The sequence below is a fragment of the Musa acuminata genome, chromosome BXJ3-6 (genome assembly GCF_036884655.1).
Source record: "Musa acuminata AAA Group cultivar baxijiao chromosome BXJ3-6, Cavendish_Baxijiao_AAA, whole genome shotgun sequence".
NCBI lineage: Eukaryota > Viridiplantae > Streptophyta > Magnoliopsida > Zingiberales > Musaceae > Musa > Musa acuminata.
Genome location: NC_088354.1, coordinates 14,728,607 through 14,756,409, shown reverse-complemented (window position 1 = coordinate 14,756,409; position 27,803 = coordinate 14,728,607). Strand labels below are relative to the sequence as shown.

Here is a 27,803-nt window from a genome sequence, read left to right as displayed (position 1 = left end):
CAATGGCTAAGTAATTAATTAAGTATTAATTAAGTTGACTTGACTTGGCGTTACATTTTGTTGCCGTCCTCTTTCTGGCACAAACATGTGAGGCGCTACCACGCACGAGTACTGCACATCCATCCCCTCCACGCACACCGGAGACGAGAGCCTTCCCTTCGTCCTCTTCCTGTGGCCTCGAGCATGACGTTGGGCTAACGAACAAGTGTGTTTGGGAGAGATGAGGGACGAGGCCCACTGTTTGAACTCGCACATGCCGTTGCCTGCCGGTACGAGGAGCAGTTGGAGACGTTACACGCTCCTCACCGATCTCCGCGTCTTGACGCTTCAAGCCACGACTCAGGGGTCGGCATGCCCGCAAGACGAAGATGCTCGTCGCGCCGCTTCTGGGGTCGTGAGTTGATTGGTGCATGCAAGGCGGTTGCCCTCGTCGTCGTTGGTGCCGAGCGGCGCTTTCCCACACAAAGGATCTCAGCAACGACCCCACATGTCGTGGCATGCGCGAGAATTGTTATGTTGGGAGGACCAAAACGGGCATCTTTTCGGACGGAGGAATATTCCACGTGGAGTGGGATGATTGGCTGAGCCCCACCCCCAATTGGTGAAAAGGAAGCTCGCAGTGGGAGGAGGAACCTTCTGCGGTCGTCATCTTTTATGCCTTCTTGGGGTATTAGAGGGGGGAAGAGAGAGAGAGATGAACTGTGTTTGGCTTCGGGTGGTGGCAGACATGAAGAGATCTAATCAACTCCTCCTGCTCTTCTTCTTCCTCCTCCTCCTACGTATGGTGCACTCACTCGACACCAGGGGATTAGGTATTCGCCTCCCTTTGTCTCCTATTTCTTTTTGGCACGATTGCTTTGGCGCAACCACAATGCTTTTCCAGCACGCATACAGGAAGCAGCTGCAGCGACCAACACAACAGCAGCAGCAGTAGAAAAAGTGACAGGTGGCGCGTCATCCGGCGGCCGAGGCGGAGGGCACGGCAGTTCGACGGGCGGCACCGACGGTGGGAACACGGACAGCAGCACCAGTTCCGGTTCGGGCTATGGATCAGCGACTCCGAATCTTCAAGGCGCGGCAGATCACCCGAGGAACGATAAACCCCGCAACAGAAACGATGCGAGCAGCTACCGCTTACCACTCCCCGTCATCCTCACAGCTGTTGCGTTCTCGCTGTTGCTGCTCTTACATGATTTATATTATTAGTAGCCGCCTCTCACAATGTATCTCGATCGAAAGTGGCTGGTGAAGAGGAGTGTTATCCGAGTGGTGTTTGATCGTTTGTATGAATAGTATTTGAATTAACATATATTCCACTCGTCCTTCTCAAGTGAATGAGAAGCAAGCTTGGTAAGAATATATTCCAAGAATAAGTTCTATCTAAGCTGCAGATTCTAACACTAAGCAAATGTCGATCGAGAGAGAGAGAGAGAGAATAATTATGTTTTCGATAGATCAGAATGACGTGGAAAAGGCATATTATTCTTAATTTATATTTTTCCTAAATTATAGAGGATCGAGGGGACGTGCAAGGCCGTTGCCAGGGTGAGAAGTTGTCATCGAAGAATCCTTTACCAACCTTCCTTTTTAATCGACACCACCCTCTCTTTTCTTGCCCCTCTTTGTCTTCGGCCACACGACATCGAATGGATCCGTGGGCTGAACTGAGGCAGATCTTAGAACAGCCATTGCCGCAAGGACTGATGCTGAGGCGATCCTTGTCATGGGATGGGATGAGATCCGCAGACTCCATGTCGCCCGCCATCAAGCTGTTGGGCGAAATTCCACTCGGAGAAAGACCCCGACCGTCCACCGCCAGCCTGCTTCCTTGGACTTCGTCGCCCCATGATGGCAACCATGGACGACCCGGAGACGATGATGGCCTGTCTGCTAAGATCTCCGAGGCCCTCCGCGCCGAGGGAGACGGCGTTGGGATGTCGCGTGATGTCGAGGAGGCCAGCAAAGGAAGTCGGAGATGGAAGAAGCAGAATAGGGAGATGGTGACACGATCACGCACGCATAATGGGCAGAAACTGTACACGAGAAGCCATTCAGATATAGGGTTCACAAGCAGAGAAGGATTCCCGCCACCGATATCTACCATTGGGAGAGGAGGGGTGAAGCCCTGGGTCTACCTTAAATCGTTCAAGGAAGACGGAAGGCTTGTCCTCAAAAAGATCAAACTGCCCACATGCTTGCAAGCCACCAGGGAAAATGGCCGGCTTTTGCTGCAGTTAGCCCATCCAAATAATAAAGACGTGGCCGAGCAACAAAAAGAAGAAGAAGATAAATTAGTAGAGGGAGGGGAGAGAACAGAGGAGACCCACTCTGGCAAAGGAAAAAGGGATTAGTCACTTGTTATGAGAATTCTGATGCTCCTATGACACTATAGGTTGATATGAGTTCTGGGTTTCTTCGCCCCATTGAAAGATTACTTTGTTCTAAACGTTCATAAATCTTGTGCGATTTGGTCAGAAAGGGGGTGAAACAGTTATAAGTGTTTGGTCTTCTCCCTCATGCTAAGCTCATATGTTCCTTTCTGTGTAGTGTTTCCGGTATCAAATGACAGGAGACTAACAAATGTCAGGTTGCAATGGATTTAGTGTTGAGAATGCCAGTAAAATAAAATCCTCGGTTCAAACACATTGCAAATGTAAGAAGATTATGCAGTCTGGAAAGCAAACATGTCCTACTTTTGATTAGGTTAAATACTTCATTACTGAAGACCCAACGTAGAGATAGGTAATATGGCAGGGACGACAAGAAGAGCATATTGATTAGGTTCAATACTTCATATAACCCAAGACACAATGTAGAGATAGGTAATAGAACAGGGAAGCCAACAAAGTGCATTTGAGGATGAAATAAATAGCACACAAGCAAAAAGCAAGGAAAAAGATGGGGGTACTTGGCTCAAAAATGAACTAAAAAGACAGTCACCAGTCCGGTGAAAGAAAAAGAATAAAAATGTTAAATCTAACATTATTGATGAATTCAAAGCAAGTTTCATCATACTACAACATACCATTCAGTATGGATGATATATACCGATCCAATATAAGACCGATATGGACGATATATACTGGTCTGTCGATACATCCCACTATATCATGTGTCGATACCAATAATCGATCGGTATCTTGATACGGACTAGTAAGACAAATCATGCTTTGAAGTCCTTATCAATATTCCCAATATATCATCGTTGATTATTAGATCTCTAAGCACAAGCAAGAGAAGTGAGTTGAATGAGAAGTATTTGATACAACACATGACTTGGTCATTTTTGTAATGAGGATTTATGGCAGTGATACATTAACCTCTGTAACAAGCAATCCACGGAAAACTCGATTTGGAAAATCTTCTAGTCATGGATATCATTTGGCACCATCGAGGGTTAACAATACCTTGTACAGGTCTGGACGCCGATCTCGAAAAATCCCCCAGCTGAGCCTCTGAGCTTTAATTTTATCCAAGTCAAACTCTGCAACCAAAATCTCCTCATCCTTGTCATTTGCAAGTGCCACCAGTTCTCCAGTTGGTCCTGTTTTCACAACAATCATTATGTTTAGTGCTGTGACAACAAAACATCATACCATTAGCATGAAAAGGCTTAACACTCAAGAGAGCATCTAGTAGGCTTGGTACCTGCTATGAAAGAATTGCCATAAAATGTGATCGTGCTGTTTCCATGTTCTGTTTCGATCGTCTCCTTTCCGATTCGGTTAGAAGCTACAAGTGGGACCTGCATCATCAAAATTACATTACGGTAATGACTAGCAGAGGAAAAATATCTCTGATGATTCTGCATTGAAGTTCCTATTAAAAAGTCAATCAAGATCTATGATATCATGTTACCAAATTAGCACCAGCATGTCCTTGCATTACTCGTTTCCAGTGTTCACGAGAGTCAAGCCCTTCATCTTGGGGTTCTGATCCGATAGCAGTAGGGTAAAATAATATTTCAGCTCCCTGAAGTGCCATAGCTCTAGCAGCTTCAGGAAACCACTGATCCCAGCAAATTGCTGCCAAGACAAGGAATGAATTCTCTAAATTGAGGACACTTGAGAAACATTTGTCAGGCTAGCTAATGTAACAACTATCATGCTTGACACAAAGATGCAAAGATATGCATATCCAACAACACAAACCACTTGTGGTTATTGATGAGCAATTTACTTACCAACTCCAATCCTTGCAAACTTGGTTGTGAATACCTAATTCCAGACACACCAAAGAAAAGGTCAATTTGTCAAGTATCCATACGAGTTACACAGAGAAATTATGCATCACATTTGCTAACATCCAACAAATTTTTTTTGCACAAACCTAAGAACTTATGTCATACCTTGAAGCCAGTGTCTCCTGGGTTGAAATAAAATTTTTCTTGGTAGCCTAAACAAAAATTAAAAATTCATTATTAAGAAAAGATGAAAAGTAGGTTGGTCCAATATAGTGATATTGATAATTATTTATTAAAAATTCATTATTCTCAAGTCAAAAATTAAAAATTCATCAATAAGATAATTCATGCCTGGTCCATCTGGAATATGTGATTTCCTGTATAAACCAAGGTCCGTCCCATCTGCATCAATAATTGCTACTGAATTATAATGAGCATTATTTGCCTCTTCAAAGAAACTCACAGGTATTACAACACCTAACTCCTTAGCAAGTTTCTGCATCCTGCAAAATATTATATTGCAATTCTTTTCATTTGTCCACATGTCAATGCAAGAGGCTTGAGTTTCCTGATAGAGTTTGCGGTCACCTTAAAATTGTAGGATGCTCTTTGTATGGCTTAGCATGTTGAAAGAAATCTGCTCGTTGGGCTTGACAGAAATAATAACCCTCAAATAGTTCCTGAAAAATGTAACCGGGTAGAAGAAAACCAAATTAGATACAAACCACCTGTAGGAACCTTAACAAACACAGAAAATACTGTAGTAAGTGCTGCTGTAAATGTGAAAGTCAGCAGTATATATATATATATGCTAGAATCTCTCTCATGGGCACATCAAATGAATTATGACTCTTCTAGAATCAGTGAGTATCATGGGAAGCATAACTGTGCAGGTAAGTAGAGAATATAATTCTAAAAAGGGAGGCTTCACCCTCCAATTAATAATTTTAGTGAGAATTCTTACTTTATTAACTTATTGGACAATTCTGAGGAACACAATGAGGCATGTCAGATATATTTTTTGGCTCATCCTGTAGTATATGTGCATCCCAATAAGTGATTTTTCATTGTTTCTTGAACAAAGCATGAAAGTGTAGCAGTGAAGATAACACTCATCAAAACAGAAGGGCATAACACCGTATAGTTATTATAATTACCAATGAGTGCTTTATGCCTAGCATCCTCAGTACAAGAAAGATTTTTCTTTCATAGTTGAATTAGTGAAAAAATAAATCCCTTAAGATGGAATGAGCAACAACTTTACACATCAAGAGTTGTAATAAATCATCCACCTTAGAGTTGAGCTAGAATGTCATTAGAATGAAAATTAAGCAATCACACCAAAACAGTCACTAAGCTCCACGCACATGATTACACATTTTGTCTAAATAATTTTGATAAGATAGGAGGCTGTCTCGGTGTTCAATCACCGACTATTTCGACCACCAACTATAAGCGAAATATGTGAGATTGTGTACCTGAATGAGAACAATGTTTGCCCCCTTCTTATGAGCAGCTCTTACTAACCTGCAAAAAAGAAAAGTGTTTAGGAATTTATCATATTGAGTATTACAAGAAATATATAAATCATATAGCAACAACCAAAAAGTCTTTTTCGATGAAAAAGTTCTGGTCCTAACAACTAAGACATAAGCGATCAAAGGTTTTTGCATACAAAAACCAATGGAATGTGTTCAAATTGATGTTTCATATCAATGGCATGCTACCTAAATTATTATTGTCGGGACATCACAGTTTGTTGTGGCTGTTATTCTTGTACTACCAAAACTATTATGAAGGACTCGAGAGCTAGAATCCTATCGATCAAAGCCCAATGACTTCAATATTATTCTTTTGACTCAAAAACTAATATAATAAGAATCTTTCGCTTCAAGTTCTCATCACCAACAGAACCAGAGAATTCAACATCATCAGATTCCGACGGAAGTCAATCTTACAACCACAAGTAACTGCTAGAGCAACAGTCTAATGCTCGCAATATCAACTGACTGTAATGGACTGCAGATGTTTCTATAAATCTTAATTCGACCCACAAGTAATCTGTCTACACTAAGACAAACTAAAGAGAAAGCAAAAATTTCGGAGTCTAATTATGCTTTTTTTCACTAACAACCAACAATTCCTACGTAAGAAGATCACTTCCTGATCACTCCCACCGACTTTGGCATCACAGAGTTTGCGGAGATTAAGAAATCGAATGGGGCAAAACGATTTATTTTCTTTATCTTTCATCAGAAACGAAGGAAAATTTTCTTGCGGTGGATGGATGTGAATAAAAGCAAAAGAAGAGAGAGACGGGATCTGGTTCAAAGAAGGAGCTTGGACAACGTGATTGATTGAAGGGGCTACCTCTCAGCGGTATCGACGTTCTCCGAGACCGAGTCGGAGCAGGCGAACTGGAGAGCAGCGACGACCACCATCTCGCTCTCGAGACCCAAGCACTGGCTTCTCCTCCGCCTCTTTTAAGGGTTTAACCTTACAAGACAAAAGCCAGCCGACTGAAACAAGATGGGGCGGTGCTTCGCCTACTCCTTTGTCCGGGAACCCCGTCTACCCAAGTTTCCACCCGTGTGATAGCTGCAGAGATGAGCGTCACGTTGGACCGTGTGCGGGACCCATTGCTGCCGTAACGAGCGTAGGCCAAAATTACAGATACGGTCAGTTATTCGTTATTTTCATATGCATTCCCCTAATTTTAATTCTTTTATATATATATATATATATATATATATATATATATATATATATATATATATATACTTTAATCATTATTGAGTCTCAATTTAATCAGAATTTTATTAACTGATTTAAATATAATTAGGATACTTCAAAATTTATCAACTCATTCACCTTTCATCCATAAAGCGTTTCTAGTTATAATTATTTTTCTTTGGAGCTATACTTGTTCTAAATGCATTTTTACTCTAGGAAGCAGTTTGGTTGCTGGTTGAAATGATCGTGCATTTCATATTATGAAGCCTGTCCAGCAGTTATAATACTGAAGAAACAAGCTAGCAAATCTTGTTCTTGAAATGCTTAGCAAGTTCTCTCGTATTCATCTTACGCGAGGCTTCCTGGTTTTTGAGAACTAAAAGGTTGAGACTCGAGAGGCTTGACTTGATGTATAAATTTTAACGTCGCACTGTTATTAGTTGCTGGGACATAACTATTGACAATGGCCACCGTATTCTGGATTTCCGTATGGTTTTGTTGTCTTATACTGCGGGATAAATAAAGGGAATGTAGCTGCTAATTTACCCTTCTCAGCCAACCTTACCATCCATCATCTAAAAGACAAAATTTATATGAATTATCAATGCAAATCCAGAAACAATATTCAAGCCCATATTCATGTACTTGCTGTTTGTTTTGTCTTCTTACATATTTAGCTGCTGCCCATATTCATGTACTTGCTGTTTGCTTTGTCTTCTTACATATTTAGTGTCTATCTCAAAATGCATCAACCCTGAAGATATCCAACCGCTTCAGGGCGTCTGCTACGGCAGTCTACGAGGTGGAGCTCATTGACCCGGAGGCGAAGGAACATGAACTTGATGCTCCAGACGACACCTACATTCCCGATGCAGCCGAGACTGCCGGAGTAGATCTGCCGTACTCCTGCCGAGCTGGGGCATGATCTACCTATGCTGCTCAGATGGTGCCCGGTGATGTTGATCAGTCCCCCGACGGATCCTTCCTTGATGAAACACAGATGGCTGTGTCTCCTATCCAAGATCAGATTGCATCATCCACACTCATAAAGAAGATGAACTACATCGACCGTGCGTCGATCGACTACTGCATCGATCGCATCAGCATCGTTTCCTTGGATACGCTTGAAATGGATCACAGTTAGCGCCTTGTCGCCACCAAGACGGATTCTTGCACTTGTTTTCGTAATCTCAGGACTGTTGCTGATGTTGCAGTGTTCTGTGTTCCCGTGAAAGTTTTCATGCAATTTATATTTACTTGTTGAGCAATATCTTTAGACATTTTGTGCTTTCAATTCTCGAGTTATATTGGTAACGGCTGAATTATATTTCAGCAATCGAAAAAGGATGAATCCAATTCACAGTATACATGGAGAAATAACATTGATGCGAAGGTGTTGTTATCGTTCATAACCGATATATTCCGTAACGGAAATAGTGGTATGTTCCGACTCGGTGGGCTACTTTGTCACGGGGTTCTATAAATAGAACCCGATTTGCTGTTACGTCATCTCGCCAATATGGTTTATAACGGATAGACTGCACGGAGATCGCCGCGTCTCAAATAAGCTCTTCGCCGTTGGGATCGTAACAGCCCCGCTCGCAACCGTAGCTATAAAAGGCCCGCTTTCTCGCTCTCGCTCACCAATCCCATCCCCGACGGTTTCGGGCGATGGCATTCCTCCTCCTCCTCCTCCTCTTCCTCCTCCACTTGTGTAGATTAGGGCTTGTTCTTTGCTCGCTTTCGGCTTTCCGCCCTCGATCGCTCAGAATCCTTCTACGTCTCTCAGCCATCCGCTCAGGCATCCTCGTTCTTGAACGATCAATTGCACCACGGAGCAATCTCGGCGACGTTTCTGCTCGGTATTCGATCCATCGATTCTCTAACCCCAACTGTTATGTTGCCTTCTTGTTCATTCTTTTCTTCATAGTTTCTCTGGATCTTGTCCTGGGTTTCTTGGATTTGGGTATCGGTAAAGCTTCTGCTCTGTCTTCGATCCGTCGATTCTCTAATCCGAGTTTTCTTTTGCGTTGGTGCTTTGTCAGGCTCTTTGCTTATGTAGGATCATTTACCTGCCCAATCTCGCGTCACTTACATTTTTAACAATTCAAGTCTCTTCGCATGGACTAAACTTGCGGTGTTGTGGCTTCAAGCTACGATGTGCATTTAGTCTTGGATGAATAGCCCTTTTCGACTTAGTTTGGATGTGCATTTATTCTTTCAGTTTGGTTGTTGATAAAATATTAAATTTATTTATAAAGGTCTAATGGGTATGGTATCGCTAACCCAAATTTAAATATTTTGATCTAGTAGTTTAGGCTCAATAAACCTAATGAATCAGATCCAATCATCAAAGGATATGTTAATCTATCATTTTAAATATTTTGATAACGAAGTTAATGATTAAATCATCCCATCAGAGATGACTATTATGGGACTAAACTAAGGTAACTTATATATAATTGTAATGAAATCAACTTGATGAGATAATTGACTCATTTACTTGATAGATCTAGAATCACATGAGCAAAACGGCTTGAGCCCAAATTGATTGTATACTATCAAGCCCCTATAAACCAATTAAAGTATCCTCCCACTTTTGATATGAGATTAAACTAGCGTGACGCACTTCATCTCTTGTTGTCCACATCTCTTCCTTCCCCGTCACCATCTGCTTGAGAGGGAAGGATAGTAGGATATTTTCTTCCTTAAAATTCCAATCCTTATTTAATCATAAGTTCTTAATTTAAGTGAATTAAGTCTCTTCTCTTTATCTTTAGTTTGATCCTACTTCTGTATCATATACTGACTGTATCAGTTTTGTCAGAAGAGCTTTTGGTAGCAATCTGAAATCTTGTTCAGATGTTGAATCCTATCTGCGGTATTACCTAACTGAATCACGAGAAACTAGCTTCTCCGTGTTCATATTTTCAGTCATTTGCTCTGCCTTTTCTTTTTGTGTTTGATATAGAAGAATAGAACAAGTCAATGGATTAGTTTTCAAAAATTTAGCGCAAATTAATATGGTAATTTTTTTTTAATCTCAATGTGATGCTAAACGCTGTGAATAATTTTAGTAAGCTGAAAAATTAATAACAACACATCCAATAAGTTGATACAGTAGGCCAGATAATGCGCAAGAGTCTTGAATACAGGATCGACAAATCTTGATGTTTCTGCAGCAGTTTAAATGTGTTGCTGACATTGATTCAGGTATTCAAGTGATTCTAAGTTTATTCAGTTGAGAGTGGTGTTGGGTGTCAATCTTCTAACTTTCACTTCCTTTTTTTTGTTCTTTGTCATACTTCCTGATAACATTTTCATTTATTTTTGGCGCAAGGAAAAATAGTTGCATTGTTATTTATGAGTTCAACTTTACCTAAACATTTCAAGACGTTACTTGGTTAAGCTTGCCATAGAAAAATTTAGATTCAGGATTGCTGTATCATGCAACACATCCGTACGTCTCCTTAGAGACACTGAAGTTTCTGTCTTTTCCCTTATAAACCCTGATTTTTATTTTTCATATATTTTGATATTATTATATTCATAATTTATTTTAAATATATTTTTAATTAAATCTTACGGATTTAGTTAGTTTTGTTTAAGTTGTACAATATCCTTACGTGTTCATCCGTAAAGGGTTAGTCTCCCTGAAACCTTTTATGATCCCATAAAGACATTCAAAATAGAAACAAATTAGAAGAAATGTTTAACTCACGATTTCACAAGCACACATTTTAGCAAAATACTTGATAGATAATATAAATTATAAATATAAACTTCGTAAGCTCTGAATGATCGCACGGCACAAGGTCCAAGATGGTTCGCTGAGATCAAAAGTCCTTATAAGTGCTCACATGATGCTACTACAACATAAGATAGTGAACAACTCTAGATAATACCCCAATGGTCTATCTAATCATGTGTCACATGGTAGCTCTAGTGTATTGTACTAGTTAATACTTTGCACCACTCTACGGAGTTAGAAAACCTCCAAAATGATTATTTGGATAATCTAGTTTTGGGTAATTTTACATCTACGTGATGATTTCATATAACTTGCATTGTACTAGTTATTTGGATGATTTTATAGGATAAAATGGTCACAAAAGCCAATTAAAATGGGGTTACTAAGCCTACTATAAGCCGTTGAACAAAATCGAAATTTACGAATATACACAAATATTATATCAAACATCTTATGTATATATTTGTCCATGACATTCTTCTTCACTTATTCTTTCAGTGTTCTTGTCGAAGTCTTTGTAGATGTTGCATCTCTTTGTCTTTGTTGAATCTTTAATCTTCTACTTTAGTTGCGAGGGAAAACATCGTTAGCCAATCATTATTCGACACGTAGCCTCCACGTGGTATCTAAACTAGAATAAGAAGATGAAGGCTACCCTCCATTTGTTTGCCCACGTGGACAAGGGTCCAAGGCAGGTGGTTGTAGGCTATCCTCCCTTGTCACCCATGTGGATAAAATGTCAAGAGAAGATTGGTAGAGGTGGTTAGAGGCTACATTCCCATACAATATGTCCTAGACTATTATGTCCCTTTACAACCAGGTATAAAAGCTTATTTTCAACATAATAAAATGGGGACATCACTCTTTAATCACTCGCGTCTACGGTCACCTATCTTATATCACTGACTTGGGTGTCAAAGGGATCGAGTCAAGAAATCTCTCTCGATTTCGATCTTTGTATATGTGGCACCTCAAGAGCATGACGTTTTCACCCTAAAGCCATCTTGGACAACCTTACGCATATGGGTCTGGACCACATCAAGCTAACCAAGACGTTAATGACATCTTATCGTAATAGCTATAATGCATCTCTCTTGGCTTTCAATTGCTCTCCATTATCATTGTAGGGTCAAATTTTAATCCACCAACATTGCTTCAACTTGTTAGTAACTCAGACTCTGGTGTGGGGTCAATCAAATTGTGTTGTTTTTTATTTGTTCCTACATATCCCTTAGATGAAGGAAAAGACCTTCATTGTTATGCATCAATCTCTCAAGCATCTCATGTCGCTTGAGCTAGGTGGATGCCTATTAGAGCTTTAACTAGCATCGCCTTGTAAAATTTATTGATTGATTTTTCTTTTGCTTAGTTGTCACATCAAGTAGGTTAGCATTACTTCTGCTTTCGATTAGTATTTTATTGGGAAATTAAATAGACAATCGACTCTCAATAGATATAATCACCATTGGTGAAGATTTGACAATTATTATCTTCCACAAGTCTCTATGAAGGGTCTTTGAATATGTGTAAAGCTTCCTTGTTAGATAAATAAGTTAATTGAGATATTTGATGTTTACCCATTCTTATAAGAGTTAAGAAGACAAAGGTTACTTGACTTCACTCACCTTCTCGAGGGTTATACTTCATGCATCAAGCTAATTACTAACTTTGCTTATCTTTTGCTCATATTTCTAAAGCACCCAAGGTATTTATATTCCTTGCATTGTGTTAACTACTATGATTCACCTCCTTATTGCCATTGAACTTTTAAAATATAAGAAGTTTTGCCCGAAAAGAGTAAAATTTTACCCCGGCTTAAAGAAAATCTCCTATTGTTTTGGTCATCTCTAGGATTATATCATCTTCTCTATCATTTCTATCACTTACTCTGATTAGAAAATGTACAAGATCACATACTATTTATTCCATTCTTTAGTCAAGTAATATTGTATCAACCAAAAGTTCCTCATTTTTAGTTATTTTGATGAGAAGCTTGTCAATATTGGTCTTATGAAGTTCCATAACCTTTGCCCTTCTATCCTGTCGGTACTTAAAGTTTTTACCTCCTTAGCCCTCTTTTACAATCATGCGCTCTCCTTCCATGAGAGCAAAGGATCAATGACTCCACGAAAGTCCTACCTTTACGATATCATGATGCTGTTATGCTCATGGCTTTACTATCTGTCACCTCGTATTTGTATCCCTTTCTTCGTGATTGGTAGATCTGTTTTTGTGGCACTATGATACTCTTCCAAGTCCCCCTTTATCTAATTAACGCTTGGTTTTGGGTAGCTAAGTCCCTTTGGACTCGTCATTGCCTCCTTGCCCTTTTCGACTACTTGTTTCAACATCTTTGTGTTCTTTGAGTAGTTCCCCTTGGATGATAAAATAATAGACTATAACTCTCATGCATAACCTCTGTATCATGTTGTAGGGCTTGCGTCGATTCTATTCTCCTTTGCATCATTGGTAGTAATATTCATTCGCTCAGCCATTTCCTTTGACTTGTTGGGCTCTCTAGCGAATATGAGCTTTAGAGTAGTCCCAACTCTCCAGCCACTCAAATCATACTTCTATGATAACCAAGGCTTTCATCAAATGTAAAATTTAGTACACACATGAAAGACCCGCTTTTACGGTACCATGTCATTCACTTCTTGAATATATGACCCTTCTTGTTGTTATGTTGCTTACTAAAGTGAAGTTCACCTTTATATAATTAAGCCACTCACCGGACTTCTTCTATGTGTATCGTATTGCCTTAAAACTATTCCATCATGATATATTGTATCATGTCGCCTTCTTATGACATCTTTAATGTATTTTGATCTTTGTGGGATGAATTTGGACTATAATCTCTCTATGTGTGACCTCCGTTAGCACATCGCAAAGCCTTTGCCACTTCTGATTCTGTTTGCTCCTTTAACAATCGATCTTCGTCCACTCGCTCTTGGGTCACACATGAACGAAGTGCAACTTTAGGATAGTCTATTACCCAATAACTATCGAATTTCATTGACTTCACTGAAATTGATGTGCCATTATCTAGATCTTGGGCTTTTACCCCTAACATAATCTCTATTGCATATAACTTCTTTTGCAGTAACTCGAATGGTAATGGTAATATTGCAACATATTCTTTAAGAGTACTCGTCTTCACATCCTCTTGCCCCATGCTAAGGTTTTCTGACCCCACCTTTACTTCCGTCCCTTTATCAACTATTTTGTTGAGATAAGATGCATAGGCCTTGAAGCTCCCTTTGACTTTAAAACTATGCAAGATTAGTTCGCTCCATCAGAACAAGGGACCTATGGAACGATATGATCTTGCTCTTGCCTCTATAATAGTTCATATCCTTGACCTCTGACCAAGAAATGCTTTGTGCCTCTACTCAATTTTTTGGTTTTTATGTCGACTCCCTTTATACGTCTTGGACACTTTATCGAGTTTTACCCAAATTATTCCACTCTTCTATTCACATTGAGTTGATGGTGGTCCTCGTGCCCACCATTCCACGAGTCAACCCTTCATTGAATTCGATCTCCATATTAGCTCTAAGTGTGCATTCGTTTAATGTTACCTAAGGAGCGCCTCACTTGATCTCGTAATATATCCACCAACGTATTACCTCATATGAGATCATGTGATGACTCCTCGTCGCTTGCTTAGTTCATTGAGCTTTATGGAACTATCGTCTTAGGGTACCCCACTCAACATCTACGGTCTGTTGCATATGATTCTCCTTTTGGAGAATTGAGACTTATCCCTCTTATATATCTGTCTTGTTGAAGTGACTTTATCTCTAAAAGTTTCAAAGGTCACCATCCTCTTGGACTACTCCACCTTGCTGAACAAACTGTTGACTGTTCTGCCATCGTAAATGCACTTACTAGATTATGACTCTTTGTTAATATAACATTTATTGCCCCCCTTAAGGCCTAACAACTTGTTGAACCTACTACACACTTTAATCTCCTACAGACGTATCATTCCCATATCGAAGAAAAAGTTTTTATGCTCCATGGCATCGAGTTTTGATCACCTTGGGATTGTCATGGACAATCCATTGTCTATATATAAGCTCTTATATGAGTATCAAATTCTTCGATATAGTAGTTTCTTTTGCCTTTATGCGATTTACATAACTCTTTAAGTCACCGAGCAACTCATCCCTCCTTATATGATCTCATCCTTTTCCAAGTGCCCTCGCTTGCCTTTAACACTATTAAGTTTGGTTGCCAACATCGAGTCGTAGCTTGAACTCAACCATTCCAACATTTGTGTTCTATACGTTCTTCCTAAGTTACTTGACCTCATGGTGCCTCTCGTGCAAAGGGTTGACCATTCCTTTGAATGTCAATCACGGATATTCGCTCCTCTAAGCGATTCCTTTACGTATGTCTCTACGCTAGTTTCTTTTAAATGATTGCGTGTGTTGGCCACCCTTAATACAACCTCACTAGGTCCCCTATATTTGCATACCAAGTGTTTTTAAGTATGCATGTCTCACTTTGGTACCAATTGTCATAAACTTAACCATATTTCTTAAGTCGTACGACACCTTTGTGTATTTGTCTACAAATGGATAGTGTCCCGAAAACCTTTTATGATCACATAAGAATCTATAAAGGAAAAGACAGATTAAAAGAATCATTTAACTCGATATCTCACAAGTAGATATTTCAACAAATATTGATACACAATGCAAATTATAAAAATAGACTTGGTAAGCTTTAAACGATCGTATGACAAAATGTTTAAGGTAATTTGTTAGAACCAATAGATCCTACTACTACATAACAAAGCAACTAACCAACTCTAAACAATACCCTAGAGGCCCATCCAATCATGTGCCACCTGCGTAGCTCAAGTGTGTTATATTGAATGACACTTCACACTATTCTACAGAGCTAGAAAATTAAAAGATATTGACATACATAAACATTATATCCATCTACGTTTACATGACTAAAATAGTCACAAAAATTAATCAAAATGAGTTCCACAAGCTTATTAGAAATCCTCTATATGTTATATAAAGCATGAGTAAAACTGACACAACATATTTTGTATACAGATTTATTTATAATAATATAATAAGTTAATTATTCATGACAATAGTGGTGACCAAATTAAGATTGAATTGTTATTTCCATTAATAAACTATGATAGAATGACTAAAACAAAGAGAAGATTGTGACCATCAAAAAGTTGCCGATAATCATAAACGAAAAGTATAAACAAACAAAGAATGATGATTTTTTTCCCCTTTTTTTTCTTCTTTCATTTTGCCTTTTCCTCTTATTTCCTCTTTATCTTTCTTGTCATGCAAAAGCAGCCCAGGTTGCAAATGCAATCCAAACTTGTTCCCTTTCTTTTTGATTTTTTATTCCCTGATCTTGATTATACACATCTGTATGACATGTAGTTTGAATCATTACTTGGAGGTGGTGATAACCATCAAGTAAAAGTAATCAAAGAACAGAGTGATGATTTTTTTTTCTTTTTTTTTTCCCCTGCCTACTCTTATTTATTTTCTCTTATCCTTCTTGTCTTGCAAAAGCAGCCCAGGCTGTATAGGCAATCCAAACTTTTTTTTTCCTTTTCTTGTCTGGATCTTGATTATGCACTGTCCTACTATCAAAGTTTTATCTAATTTACGATTTTTTTTTTTTTTTATCTTCGTCTAAACTATGATTTGTTAGAGGAACACGGAGGAACAGTTCAGACAAATTCCTTTGTATTAGTATCATTATTATTATTTAGGTTTTGTTCAAGATCTATTTACTTGTCCAGACAGTGGTGAAGTGAGAGATTAGCAACCTAGCATGGCATGGGATCATATTACTTGTCAAAGTGGCGTCGAGAAAAGACTATACCCCAAGATACATGTGGACCAATGAACTTAGACCAGCATCTTACTGTATGCCTGTCTCACTAGTTGGTGTTCCTGTAGAGTCATCAAAGCTGTGGATAAGGAGAATTTTTTGTGTTTGCCTTCGCCTTTGCCACTCCCGTCCTCCTATATAGTCTTAATTGAATTCCTGAGGGAGGTGACGAGAGGACCATGGGGAGTGAGTGCATCATATATACTTGGCATCTCGATTTAAAGTACCAGCCAGGCGACTGCTGCTGGTTCTTTGGCAAAGGCGAAGTGGAGAAATTCAAGGATCGCAGCTCAAGAGTTCCACAAAAACCCCACGGGGTCGAGGTTTATTTTTGAACCTGTGAATGAGTCCACGTTTGCTATTTTGTGCTTTGCTTATGGCCGTCAACCCTCATTTAGTATTTTACTTATGTTACATGGCTACGCCGAAAGGCTCAAAAAAATCAGATAATATAACGTTAAGTACCTGTTGGTTCCTCGGTGGTTGATGCGCCTGGCCTCTTGTATCCCCATGCCACCACCTGATGGTGGTGCTGTCTTTTTCTTTTCTTTTGGGTCCTCTGTCTTTGAAGTCCAAATTAATAGCGACGTTTTCACGGGGTACGGGGCAGCTGTTATGAGAAAATAGAAGGACCGGGAAACTGCAACTTTGCCAAACAATTGGATGAAGAAGCCTGGCCTTGGAATACATGGAACCATATTTGCTTTACAAAACTCATTGACCAGCGCATTTGCCGTAGCATCAACAGTTAAGAAAGAGTGGCTCACACATCCCACACCACTATATAATTAGACGAGTGTGTGAAATCTTGGCTAAGTTCATATTGTCTCCAATTAATAGAATTAAATTCACCATCTACTTCGGATTAAAGAAAGCACAATCTGTGACAGCGACAGTAAAGCACTAGAACAGCTCATTACGATACTAACACAAGACAACGGTGGGAATATCAGCTAAGTTCTGCTGATGTCAATCTAAGAATTACATGCACCATCTACAAAGGGGGAACATGTTGATGCTTGAACGCATTAGTAAGACGTTGACATGGATCGCATCATAGTAAAAGGCCCCACACCCATTGCTATGGATCAGCTTAGGGTGTGATAATTCTGCAATTGATGATCTTGGGAGCTGTGGACAACTTGCCTCATCCGAAGTCACTATCACATAATCAATGTCAAGGTCAATGCTCTCGAATCGCTACGAAAATAACAAACAAAATCAACTGACTCACCCCATGGGCACAGCAGGTCCTCACAGAGAAAAGGGCATTTGGTGTAAACATCATCTGCACCATGGGAACACAAGATTTGGCTAGCATGACCCATGCAATTGAGTGGACCTCCCTCTGTGGCGGGAAATTGGCAAGCCCCTCAGAAGCAATTATCAGCTCACCATCTGCAAATCTCATCCAACCAAAGAGAACAACGTTGTGGGCAAAAATGGATGTGGACAAGTAACAATGGAACCTTGTGCTTATGTTCTACTTCCGAGAAAGGTACAACTGCAAGCAATGATGAGGCAAAACAAAGGTAAGATGCATTCAGAAATGCTTCTCAAACAAATCTATCAACAAAAAACCACCAGATATAGAAACTTGTAAACCTCAGGAAACATGAGAACCCAAGGAGACAACATTTTATGATTGCACAAGTAAATACTCCAGTGTTATCAATTTATCATTTAACCAAAGTCTAGTTTCCACCAAACACAATGATGGAGAATATATTCAAATCATAAAATAACATTACAGCAGCTAAAATGACATAAATGTCCTTATATAATTTATTCAATCGGTATATACCTAATTAAGATGCATCAGGCAGCCAAGAGGGCCAGGTAACCTCTTTTCTTAATGGCCATCCACTTCAATAGTTCCAAACTACCAGCAAGTTCCAAACTATCTAACATTTAGGTCAGGGTAATCTCTCCACTGCCGGCTCTATCATAAGACAGAATACAAACCCTAACTCTTTTGTTAGGTTCTGCAGAAGGCATGCAATGTCAAGAAAGGCACTGACATTGAGAGACATGGAATAAAGGAAGCATATGAGAAGCAGTTGCTGCCTGTGAACTTGGGAACACATCATATTTGCGAGAATCAAAGTCCTGAATGAAAAATGATGATATGACTAGTCTTTTCCATCGGGACCTCACTTTGTGTAAGCCAAATGTCTGCTATCCTCGAGCTCATTTGGAGATCCAGATGTCACTGGTGGCCCATTTGGAGATCCAGATTGCTTAATGTTGGAGGTTTAATTGCCTGATAGGACCATCCTATTAAACCCAGAAACAAAAGTACTGAGAATTTTTTTAAGAACTGAAAGGTAGAAAGCACCAAAAGAAATACTGAACAAAAAGAAAGAAAAATAAAAAAGATGCCTGCAACAGTTAAGGTTTCTTAATGATAAATTCCAGAAAGATTCAGAAGTAACTAGTAAACCACAAATCAAATGAGAAGCATTTCGACTGCCCTTTATGTAGGAAAGTGAGTTAAAAGGACTGATTATTATATGCACTAAATTTGTATGAATGCCTGTAATAAAAATACAAGCAATGTCTGAATTAAGCAAAAATACAAAATCACTAAACAGCACAGTTATTTAAGAAACACTCGGGTATTAGTCAGTAGTGACAACCACATATGAATGAGATTGACCAATGGACACTTTTTTATATAATCAAGGAAATATGTAAAAGCAATTGCCAAAGAGCTGAGGAACTCTGTTCAGATTCATCAATTGGCTTCTTGACAAAATCTATGCTCTAATAAGGCACATTTTTTTTAATTTTAGAAAACCACTGATTATTACCATACATATACTACCCAATGTCAAGAGCTGACAGACAACTCCTTTTGCAGAAATCCGTTGTCTGTATAATTAGAAATCCGTTGACAGACAACAGCATACCATGCAACTATAGGCCAACATGATGAAAGTTTGAGACTGATCTAAAAAGCCAAAATAGGCCAATTAACATGGTTATGAACTTCTAATGACTGAACTCTGACCAAAAACTTTTGAAGTACAAAAAAAAATTATCAAACTCTTTTTCTAAGTCTTCTACAAAAAATAATACTAGACCGAAACATAAAATGAATCTAAAGAGATCACGTGACTAGAAGAAGACTAAGAAGATGCTAAAAGAACAAGATATAGATAGATATCCATCTCAAACTTCCTTTTTCCTTCTATTTTTGTGGTTCTGCACTCTTCCTGTAACTTCCATATAATTGATGTGCAATGATACACATCTTTAACATCCACCGAGCCAATAATAACGTGGCCAAATCAAAACTCATCCTCTATAATTGAGCTTAGCCTACTATAATAGCTAATTAACTTGTAAATTTGCAGAAGTTTTGTGAGACATGCTTTTGTCCTCCGAGTATGTAACAATCAAATATAAGAGGATATACAAGGGAATATCTCTTATATCAACTTGTAGGAACTAGGATGAACATACCATGCACTAACCCCATTAGCCAGGTGCAACAGAATGACTTAATCCATAAATATGGATTTTACCATTTTACCTATTTGAACTTGCCTACTTGAGAACATACGACCCACTAATAATGATCATCAAATACTACCAGAAGCAAGGATTGCTGTACTGCCTGAAACGGTATGGTTTGGATGGTACATACCTGTCCAGGCATGGACAGATGTGCGGACCAACCCGTTTCGGGCAATTTGCATTAAAATAATAAAAAATAAAAAGTAGTGGACCCCAATCCATTTCAGCTTTAAAAAAACATATTAGAGCTCTTCTCGCGTACGAAGCCAAGGCACTGTGTATTCACCGCTGTGATGCTGCAGCGTGCGCTGCCTCTTCGCCACTTCGCCGTTGCAGCAGCGCTGCCTCTTCGTCGCTTCGCTGCTGCAACGCTGCAACAGTGCTACCTCTTCACCATTGAGATGCTGCAGCAGCACCGCCTCTGTGCCATTGTGATGCTACTGCTTCCCTTCGACGCTGTCACTGCTTCCCACGTATCGCTGCACTTCTCCTTTTCTTTCTTCCTCTTCCTTTCCCCTTCTTCCTCCTCTATTCATCCACTGGACCTTCCTCTTCAACCTCTTTCTTCCTCATCGAAACATTGGTACACACTGATGTACCATGTGTCGGTACACCGGTACGGAGCAGCACAGGCCGTGCTGTCGGCCAGTCGACATACCGGCTCGAACCGGTAAGTCAAACCTTGACCACAAGTACCCAATAACTGAACTCTGATGGAAGAAAGCACAGTAACTGTGGTTCTCTTTGCCACATCTAGCAAGGTTCCAGTAAAATGCAGCAGTGTGTGTGTATATATATATTGCTCAATATCTATCAAATATTCCTAGAAGAACAAAATTTTTGTGCTTTTTTTAATCTCCAGATTAGCTTTTCTGGTTTCTTCCTTTAAAAGATCACTTTTTTATAGCTTTTATCTTCAATATTAGTTCCTTTGATCTTCCTTCTAAAAAGCAGATCAACACAATATCCAACATGCTACAATTCTTTTTCAAAGAACTCCTAAATAAGAAAACTGTTTCAGAAAAAACCTCAAAGTCCTACACAATTGCAAACTAAATCTTCAGAATAACCACCGGAATTGAGAAAACAATGGAAAGAATGGCTGACCTTGAGGAAGAGGAAATGAAGTGGATTTTGCTGCTTTCTGGTTTCTGGTGTGAGCTCTCACAGATGCAACAAAGACCTTTCTGGTTGAGGCAGCCATCTCGATTTGATTCCTGCACAAAAGATCACATAATTAGCAAGCCCATGAAAATAGACAGTTCCAAAGAGTACTGAAATTTGAGAACTTCTCCAATATCATGTCACATAAACATCATACATTTACTCGAATACATTAGTAAATGTACATCTAGAAAGGTTACTTACATACATTATCCTCTAGATGGAATATCCACATGAGAAGGCTATTTCTGTCTACAACTTATCAGTACATATTCTGGCAGCAAAGGAAAAAAAAGCATGTTTGAAGTATTCAGCACAGCATCCGTAAAAACATCCACAATAGCATCAAATTACTGGAGAAAAGAAAACCGTATCCTTCCCAGTGCTGTTGATATAAATCAATAACAATAGAAGGAAACAACTCACAATGACAACATCAGACAAACAATATAACCAAGATATACAATAAAATATTTGACAGAACAAATACTGGGTTAAAATGGTAAAACTTGGTCATCAAACACCATACCTTGATAAGCAGAACACTGTGTTGTGTCTACTTTGAATTGACTTAATTTCACTACATGAAGAGCATCCTTCCTCCAAAAGTAAGGATTGTCTAAGGGAGATGCCAGTCATGGTACTTCTGCAGAAAAAATTCATGACGATCATCTTAGAGATCTGGTTGACATCAAACCCTCATCCTAACGAGCTAATTACATCCCATATGATTGCTTTCCGTTCAGTTTCAGTGCCATCAAATCGGATTGTCTGTAGCCTGCGCAAGAGTAGAGAACATCGGAAACTACATGCTTTTTCATCATCTGACATGCAGAAAGCATCAACAAATCCGAGCAAGCCAGAAACTGCTAAGTTTGACTTATGACACACTGTCCTGGCCATCCTCGGTCCATTTTGCCTGCTATTTTCCTGCCAGCAAATCACTGATGCCAGGAACTGTGGCATCATCACATTATCGAACTCAAAGCTCCTGCTGGCAGGTGCAGGCATGCCCAGGCCCCTCAACGGGGCCGGGCTAATCCAAAACTCGTGTCAGGTAGCTGCTGGTGAGTCTGCAAAAAAGAAACGCAGCATTAGACAAAAGAAACATGAAATCTACATAGAAGGGATTCCAGATGACAAAGAGCTTGGGAAAAAGAAAACAAATAACTTAGCTTGGCATCCAAAAGCAGCTACAACGTTCAAGCAAATGTCTTAGCAGTCTTTTCATTAGAGGGAAAGAAACCGACTGATTTTTAAATTTAATTTTTTTAATGAAAAAATTCAGAATAAAATCAGACACCATACTCTTGACTAAAGAATAGCCAAGATTAACTACATCATCCACCGAGAACCTAATGTCTGCACGTCTGGGATATAACAAATTGAGACCACATGATGACCAAAACACATCAATCTTTCATTGTAATCTTAAAACATCCACCTTTAATGAGATAGAGCTCTTTATCTAAGACATTCTCTCTTTTTTTTTTTGCTGGATCAATTATTCTAAAATAAAGTTACCAATGTATTGAGTATCAATATCATTATGTATCACAATAACAGAACACTAATATTAAAAGATATAATAACAGCTTATGTGGCATGTGTAGGGAACACATGCCCTAACTACATTGTATTAAAAAAATTGCACAAGCAGGATAGAGAGAATAATTTCACATCATCAGAGGCCATGCATTGATAAAAACAAATATGTAAATTATCAATTAAATTGCATAAAATTGAAAATAATGAGGTGTGGAAGAAATGACAAAGATGGAAAGAGGAAGAGAACCTGCACAAAAGATTGAATGTGTCCATTAGGATGAGCAAAAGACATTCCAGGATATGGAGGCACAGAATATTGAGACGAGTGCATGTAAACTGATGTCGTGGAATGAGCATGAACATGATTGGAATTATATGTTGGCATCATGCCTGCTGGAGGACCATAGTTGATCACATTAGGTGCTGAAGGCGATAACCAAGGTCCATGCAGATGCTGAGGAATAGGCTGAGGTTGGTGGTCAACAGGAAATTGAGCACCATGACCTGATCCAAGTTGTGGGAATTCAGTATTGTAATTAACAGCAGGGGAATATAGTGGCTGTATGGTGCCCGGTCCACTGTTGAATCCAAACCCAGGTTCAAATCTTTGCATGTACCTGAAAGTAGATACAGTAAACCAAATGATCAGCGGATACAAGAATATGCAACATGAATATAGAGCTCACAAATTAAAGCTTTATCTGGAATATTAGCAAGTCATTTTGTGATTGGATAAACAACCCAGTATTGGATAAAGTACATTATCATAACCAAGGTTTTTAAAATGCCTATTTGACTGCGGTTCTTGACAAACTGTTGGACCGGTACAACATTAGTATATATGATGCTATAATGACATACACAGCCTTATATCACCAAACAATAATAATATAAAGCAAATATTAATCAGTACCAAGTTATATGGTCCAGTAACTATCCATTATTGGACCAATAAACGCCTGTTGGTACATACTAATCCGAGCTTTATTTGAAATGATTATTATTACTGATAAAATTGTCTTTAAAAAGTTACAATTATGTTCTACCAAGCTGCTGCTAGAATTTAAAGTTTAGGGGGAAAAGTAAAGCTATCTGGTAATCAAGTTTTAAACAATTCTTGCAATTTGGTATAACAATGTCAAATTAGAAGAATTACCATATTTCTTTGTTAAAAGAACTAGATTCAAAGATAGCAACCACATAAAATACTACACCCAAGAAAAAAAGGCACATGGAATCCATCTGACAAACTGTTTCTTCAATAAAACAGCAAGTTATAATTTTGAGAACCTGAAAATTTCTTAAAAATCCTCTTTTCTCGATGACAATATGCAGTATAGACAATGACTTTCTTGGTTATTGAGAGGAATGATGAAAGGTGAGAGGAATGATGAAAGGTGAACACACCTGTCATAACTTCTGTCATAGTCAGGATCCTTGCTATCCACCTCGCGGTCCCGAAAAATGGCTACTCTATTGTTTGTTTTGTGTCTGCTAACAATGGGCTCTTTCTCTATCTTAGTTCTATTTAATATGCTACTACCTGAAGAAGAATCGCTAAAACTCCTCCCAAGATTTTTTTCAGATCCTTCTATTGCAGTTTTTTCATCTGACCTCGCAGATATAGAGCAGTCTTGTAGGATATCTGGCAATTTTACTTCATCCTTTGAATATGAAATTGTGCTACTCATATCATTGCTGTTGAATATGCGTGCACGTGCCCTGTTATACTCTTCTTTTCTTTCTTCTACGCTTTTTTGACGATTAGTCTTATAGGACTGAGTATTTGCATTGCTCATAATTTGTGAGTGCTTCTGAGGCCTTTGCTTGATTGCAACCTTCGGGATGGCATTATTATCTTCTTGCGGAAAATTGACAGGAATATCTGCAAGACGAACTGGAGGTCTTCGACAACTAAATGAAGTTTTCTGCATCAAAATCCGAGAACCAGATACATCTGGCATACTATTATCTTGTATGGCAACTGACTGGAGGTAATAATGCTGTGCAATGCGGTGTGCTGCTAATCTTAGGTAGGAATTTGGAATGGCCTGAAATTCTAGTTGCTGTTGAGTAGGATCACAAATGAACTTCACAATGTCTTGCTCCATCCTCAAAACTGAACAAGAGGCTATTGTCTTAGTCAAATGCAATAACAATTGTAAAAAAAAAAGTACTGTAATAAATTAACCAAAAATGACAGTTAATGAAATACATTCAGGCAAGCATGAATATAAGGCTAAAATAAATCAACGAAAACACTTCAATTGTCCGGTGAAAGAACATGTTTGTTCAAGTTCAAGAAGCAAGTTTAGGAATCACATGTAATACATAACAAGTTAATTAGCAAGACCCTGTCAAACATGTAGCACTAACTGATTTCAGTTCTCCACATTGCATAACTCAAGTTCATGACAGAAACAAAATTCCAGCAAGATATGGCAGCAGCAAGGTCATTTTTATAAGCCTAGGGTAACAACTTAGATAATTATCTTCATTATTTTCTAAAATCCGCATGCATGCCGCTCTTGTAAGATGTGTATAGTTTGGGATTAAAATAGCTATTTAGATAATCATAACTCAATTAGCTAATATTAACCCACTTTTAAATTGTAATCTAGCTATTAGCAAGAAAAAACAAGGGGATAATTTTGAATAATCCTTTATGTGGGTTATATTATGATTGGTTATTTAAGAACTTCTTTGACAGGTTAAAATAGTAATTCTCTAAAACTAACTGTAAGCATAAACATAGATAAAAGAGCAAGAATAGACAATGAATAGTGTGTAGCAAAGAAAGAAGTACAATTGTACGTGCATTCGACCTTTCTGATACAAGGATCTATTTTCAACGAAATTTGATGATTAATCTAAAACAGTTATCATCAAGGTAGTGTTTGGTTACAGTAAGGGAGGTTAAACCAGTGGTGGTTGATTTAACCTATCAAATGGTCTAGAATTAAGAGGTGTTAAATTAACTTAGTTGAAGGATTCTAATCTCAGTAAACAAGGATAAAGTAATCCACCTAAAGCATGGGGTTAAAACATACTTCCTTCGTTTTCTTTGCTAGCACACAAATAACCCAATTCATCAGGTTAGTAACCAAACAAAAAGAGAGGATTGAAGTTAATTGGACAGGTTAAGATAATTTAATTATTTTGAACCTGAGCCAAACACAGCCAAAAGGATGACTACAAAGAAGATAGCATAACTTGGACTTGCTAAATATATGCACAAGAGATGGTGATCTCGTATTCTCATTTGTTAAACGTATGTAGACACCAATTTGTAAATAACCCTCAAAGTCTACAAGTGTTGGTTCAGTTGTCCTACTCCAAATCAAAATATGCCCAAGCACAAGTTCTTAAATAACAACAACAGGCTTCCATATAACCTACTACTAGGTTAATCATAAGCTGCTTCATCATCATAGAGCAATCGATAGATAAGATATCATTGTGCCCCATATGAAGTAACCAAAATCTTCTAGAACATTGTAAAAGGCTTTCCTTTGACTAGACACTGTACAGGTTTGAATGTTCACTCCATTGACTGTACTCATACATAACAAAGATGCTATATGGCTATCCATATTTATCACCATGCCAAGGTTCCTCTTAAGCTAATCCTCTCTCTTTTTCCAAATGTTTTCCCTCAATCAACTCATAGATTGCTGATGTATCTTCTCATATTATGGCATTATTTAGTCTTTACTATTTGACAAACATGTATCTTCTCATATTATGGTATTCTTTAGTCTTTACTATTTGACGAACGAAACTTTTTCTTTCCACTCCACAAGCCTAGTCTTCATAAATTCCTTGCTTAAAGATCTATATAGTACCACAAAAATTCAAGTACATACAAAATCCACTATAACTTCTATCTAAAAATATCAGATAAAACCCTATTTGCAAGTACTTAATTATCTAGTGTCGTTTAAAGAAGAAAACCCAGGTTTGCAACTGAGATTATACTTCTCTGCCTACTTTTCCCCAATATTCAACCCAAAGAAGCGTCTCAAGAACCCGTAATACCTCAATCAAAATTGTATTCCTTACAATAGGAAAGGAATGACTAAGCTAAGGAGATAATGTCCGATAAATAAAGCTAACACCGCAAACCCTAAACCAGCATATTCAATAACGACAACCACATGCCAGCGAGATACGGAAAATTACTCGCCAACCGCTCTCGCGGCTTCTCCAAAGCCTCCCGGAGGAACTGGTCCACCTGGCCGACGGCATCCATCGGGACGCCTTCGGCACCATCGACGGAGGCCAGCGAAGCCCGAGTCGTATCCAAAGCCGCCGCCGCCTCCTCCTCCTCCTCATCCTCCTCGGCCTCCAGCGATGGCGACAAGGCGGAGCCGTTCTTGGAGGAGAGCAGCAGCCGGCTCATACTAGCGTCAAGATCCGCCATCTCCCACGAGTTCGGGGCTCCGGGGTCGCCCGCCGAGCCCTCCATGGCGGGGGAAGGAGGACACAGCCGCTCTTCGCTAGGGTTTGGGGAGATCGAGCAGAAGCCCAACCCTAGTCGCCGTGAACTCCATGGAGAAGAGGGAGGAAGGGGGGGAAAAGGATCGACGAGAAAAGAATCGCCGAGAAGGGGAAAGAGATGGATTGGCGACGAAGGAATCCAATGGCGTAGAATAACTGTTGTGTTTCGACAGGAAGAAAGATATCGCGGTGGAATTCGATTGGCCAACAATAATATAATACTTAACAACATAAGGGGCTTCTTTGTAATAGTCGCATATGGGTGGATATCGTAACATTTCACATAAAGGTCCCCAAGTATTTTATATTGATTTATGTAGGACCCACCGCACCCACGGGGCATATAGGTAGATATTTTGTTTCTCGTGTTGTTGATTTACTTTTGTAGTATTTTATGTTGTCATTCCTTGGTGATTAATTATATCCACAGGATCACAAGGGGATAAGGATCCAAAAGCATATGTCCACAAGAAATCCATCAATTTTGAAGGAAGAGTTTGAATAAATATGTTG

The 27,803-nt window shown here is 38.9% G+C and overlaps 2 protein-coding genes and 1 long non-coding RNA gene across 18 annotated transcripts; 1 reads left to right on the top strand and 2 right to left on the bottom strand.

Moving 5' to 3' along the window:
• The first annotated feature begins 411 nt into the window (after nt 1-411).
• Nucleotides 412-1,335, top strand: LOC135639569 (uncharacterized). The gene is made up of 2 exons (XR_010496985.1): nt 412-812; nt 884-1,335. It is a non-coding gene; the product is annotated as an uncharacterized LOC135639569 (long non-coding RNA).
• A 1,831-nt stretch (nt 1,336-3,166) lies between these two features.
• Nucleotides 3,167-6,705, bottom strand: LOC103988499 (N-carbamoylputrescine amidase). Its single transcript, XM_009407033.3, has 9 exons — nt 6,554-6,705; nt 5,662-5,710; nt 4,772-4,863; nt 4,535-4,686; nt 4,349-4,395; nt 4,184-4,217; nt 3,859-4,025; nt 3,649-3,745; nt 3,167-3,544 (listed from the first exon to the last, which is right to left on the bottom strand). Exons 1-9 carry the CDS (start codon nt 6,622-6,624, stop codon nt 3,378-3,380), a joined length of 876 nt encoding a protein of 291 aa, XP_009405308.3. The 5' UTR covers nt 6,625-6,705; the 3' UTR covers nt 3,167-3,377.
• Nucleotides 6,706-17,389: 10,684 nt separating this feature from the next.
• Nucleotides 17,390-27,459, bottom strand: LOC103988497 (uncharacterized). 16 transcript variants are annotated; one of them, XM_065155130.1, is made up of 9 exons: nt 26,973-27,456; nt 24,198-24,909; nt 23,038-23,407; nt 21,772-22,315; nt 21,447-21,516; nt 21,186-21,295; nt 18,714-18,833; nt 17,791-18,060; nt 17,390-17,716 (listed from the first exon to the last, which is right to left on the bottom strand). In XM_065155130.1, exons 1-4 carry the CDS (start codon nt 27,256-27,258, stop codon nt 22,265-22,267), a joined length of 1,419 nt encoding a protein of 472 aa, XP_065011202.1. In that variant the 5' UTR covers nt 27,259-27,456; the 3' UTR covers nt 17,390-17,716; nt 17,791-18,060; nt 18,714-18,833; nt 21,186-21,295; nt 21,447-21,516; nt 21,772-22,264. The 16 variants fall into 16 exon arrangements, with proteins under 16 accessions (XP_065011202.1, XP_065011192.1, XP_065011196.1 ...); XM_065155120.1 differs by having other exon boundaries at nt 17,791-18,833; nt 26,952-27,459; XM_065155124.1 differs by lacking the exon at nt 18,714-18,833 and having other exon boundaries at nt 26,952-27,459.
• Between the last annotated feature and the right edge of the window lie 344 nt (nt 27,460-27,803).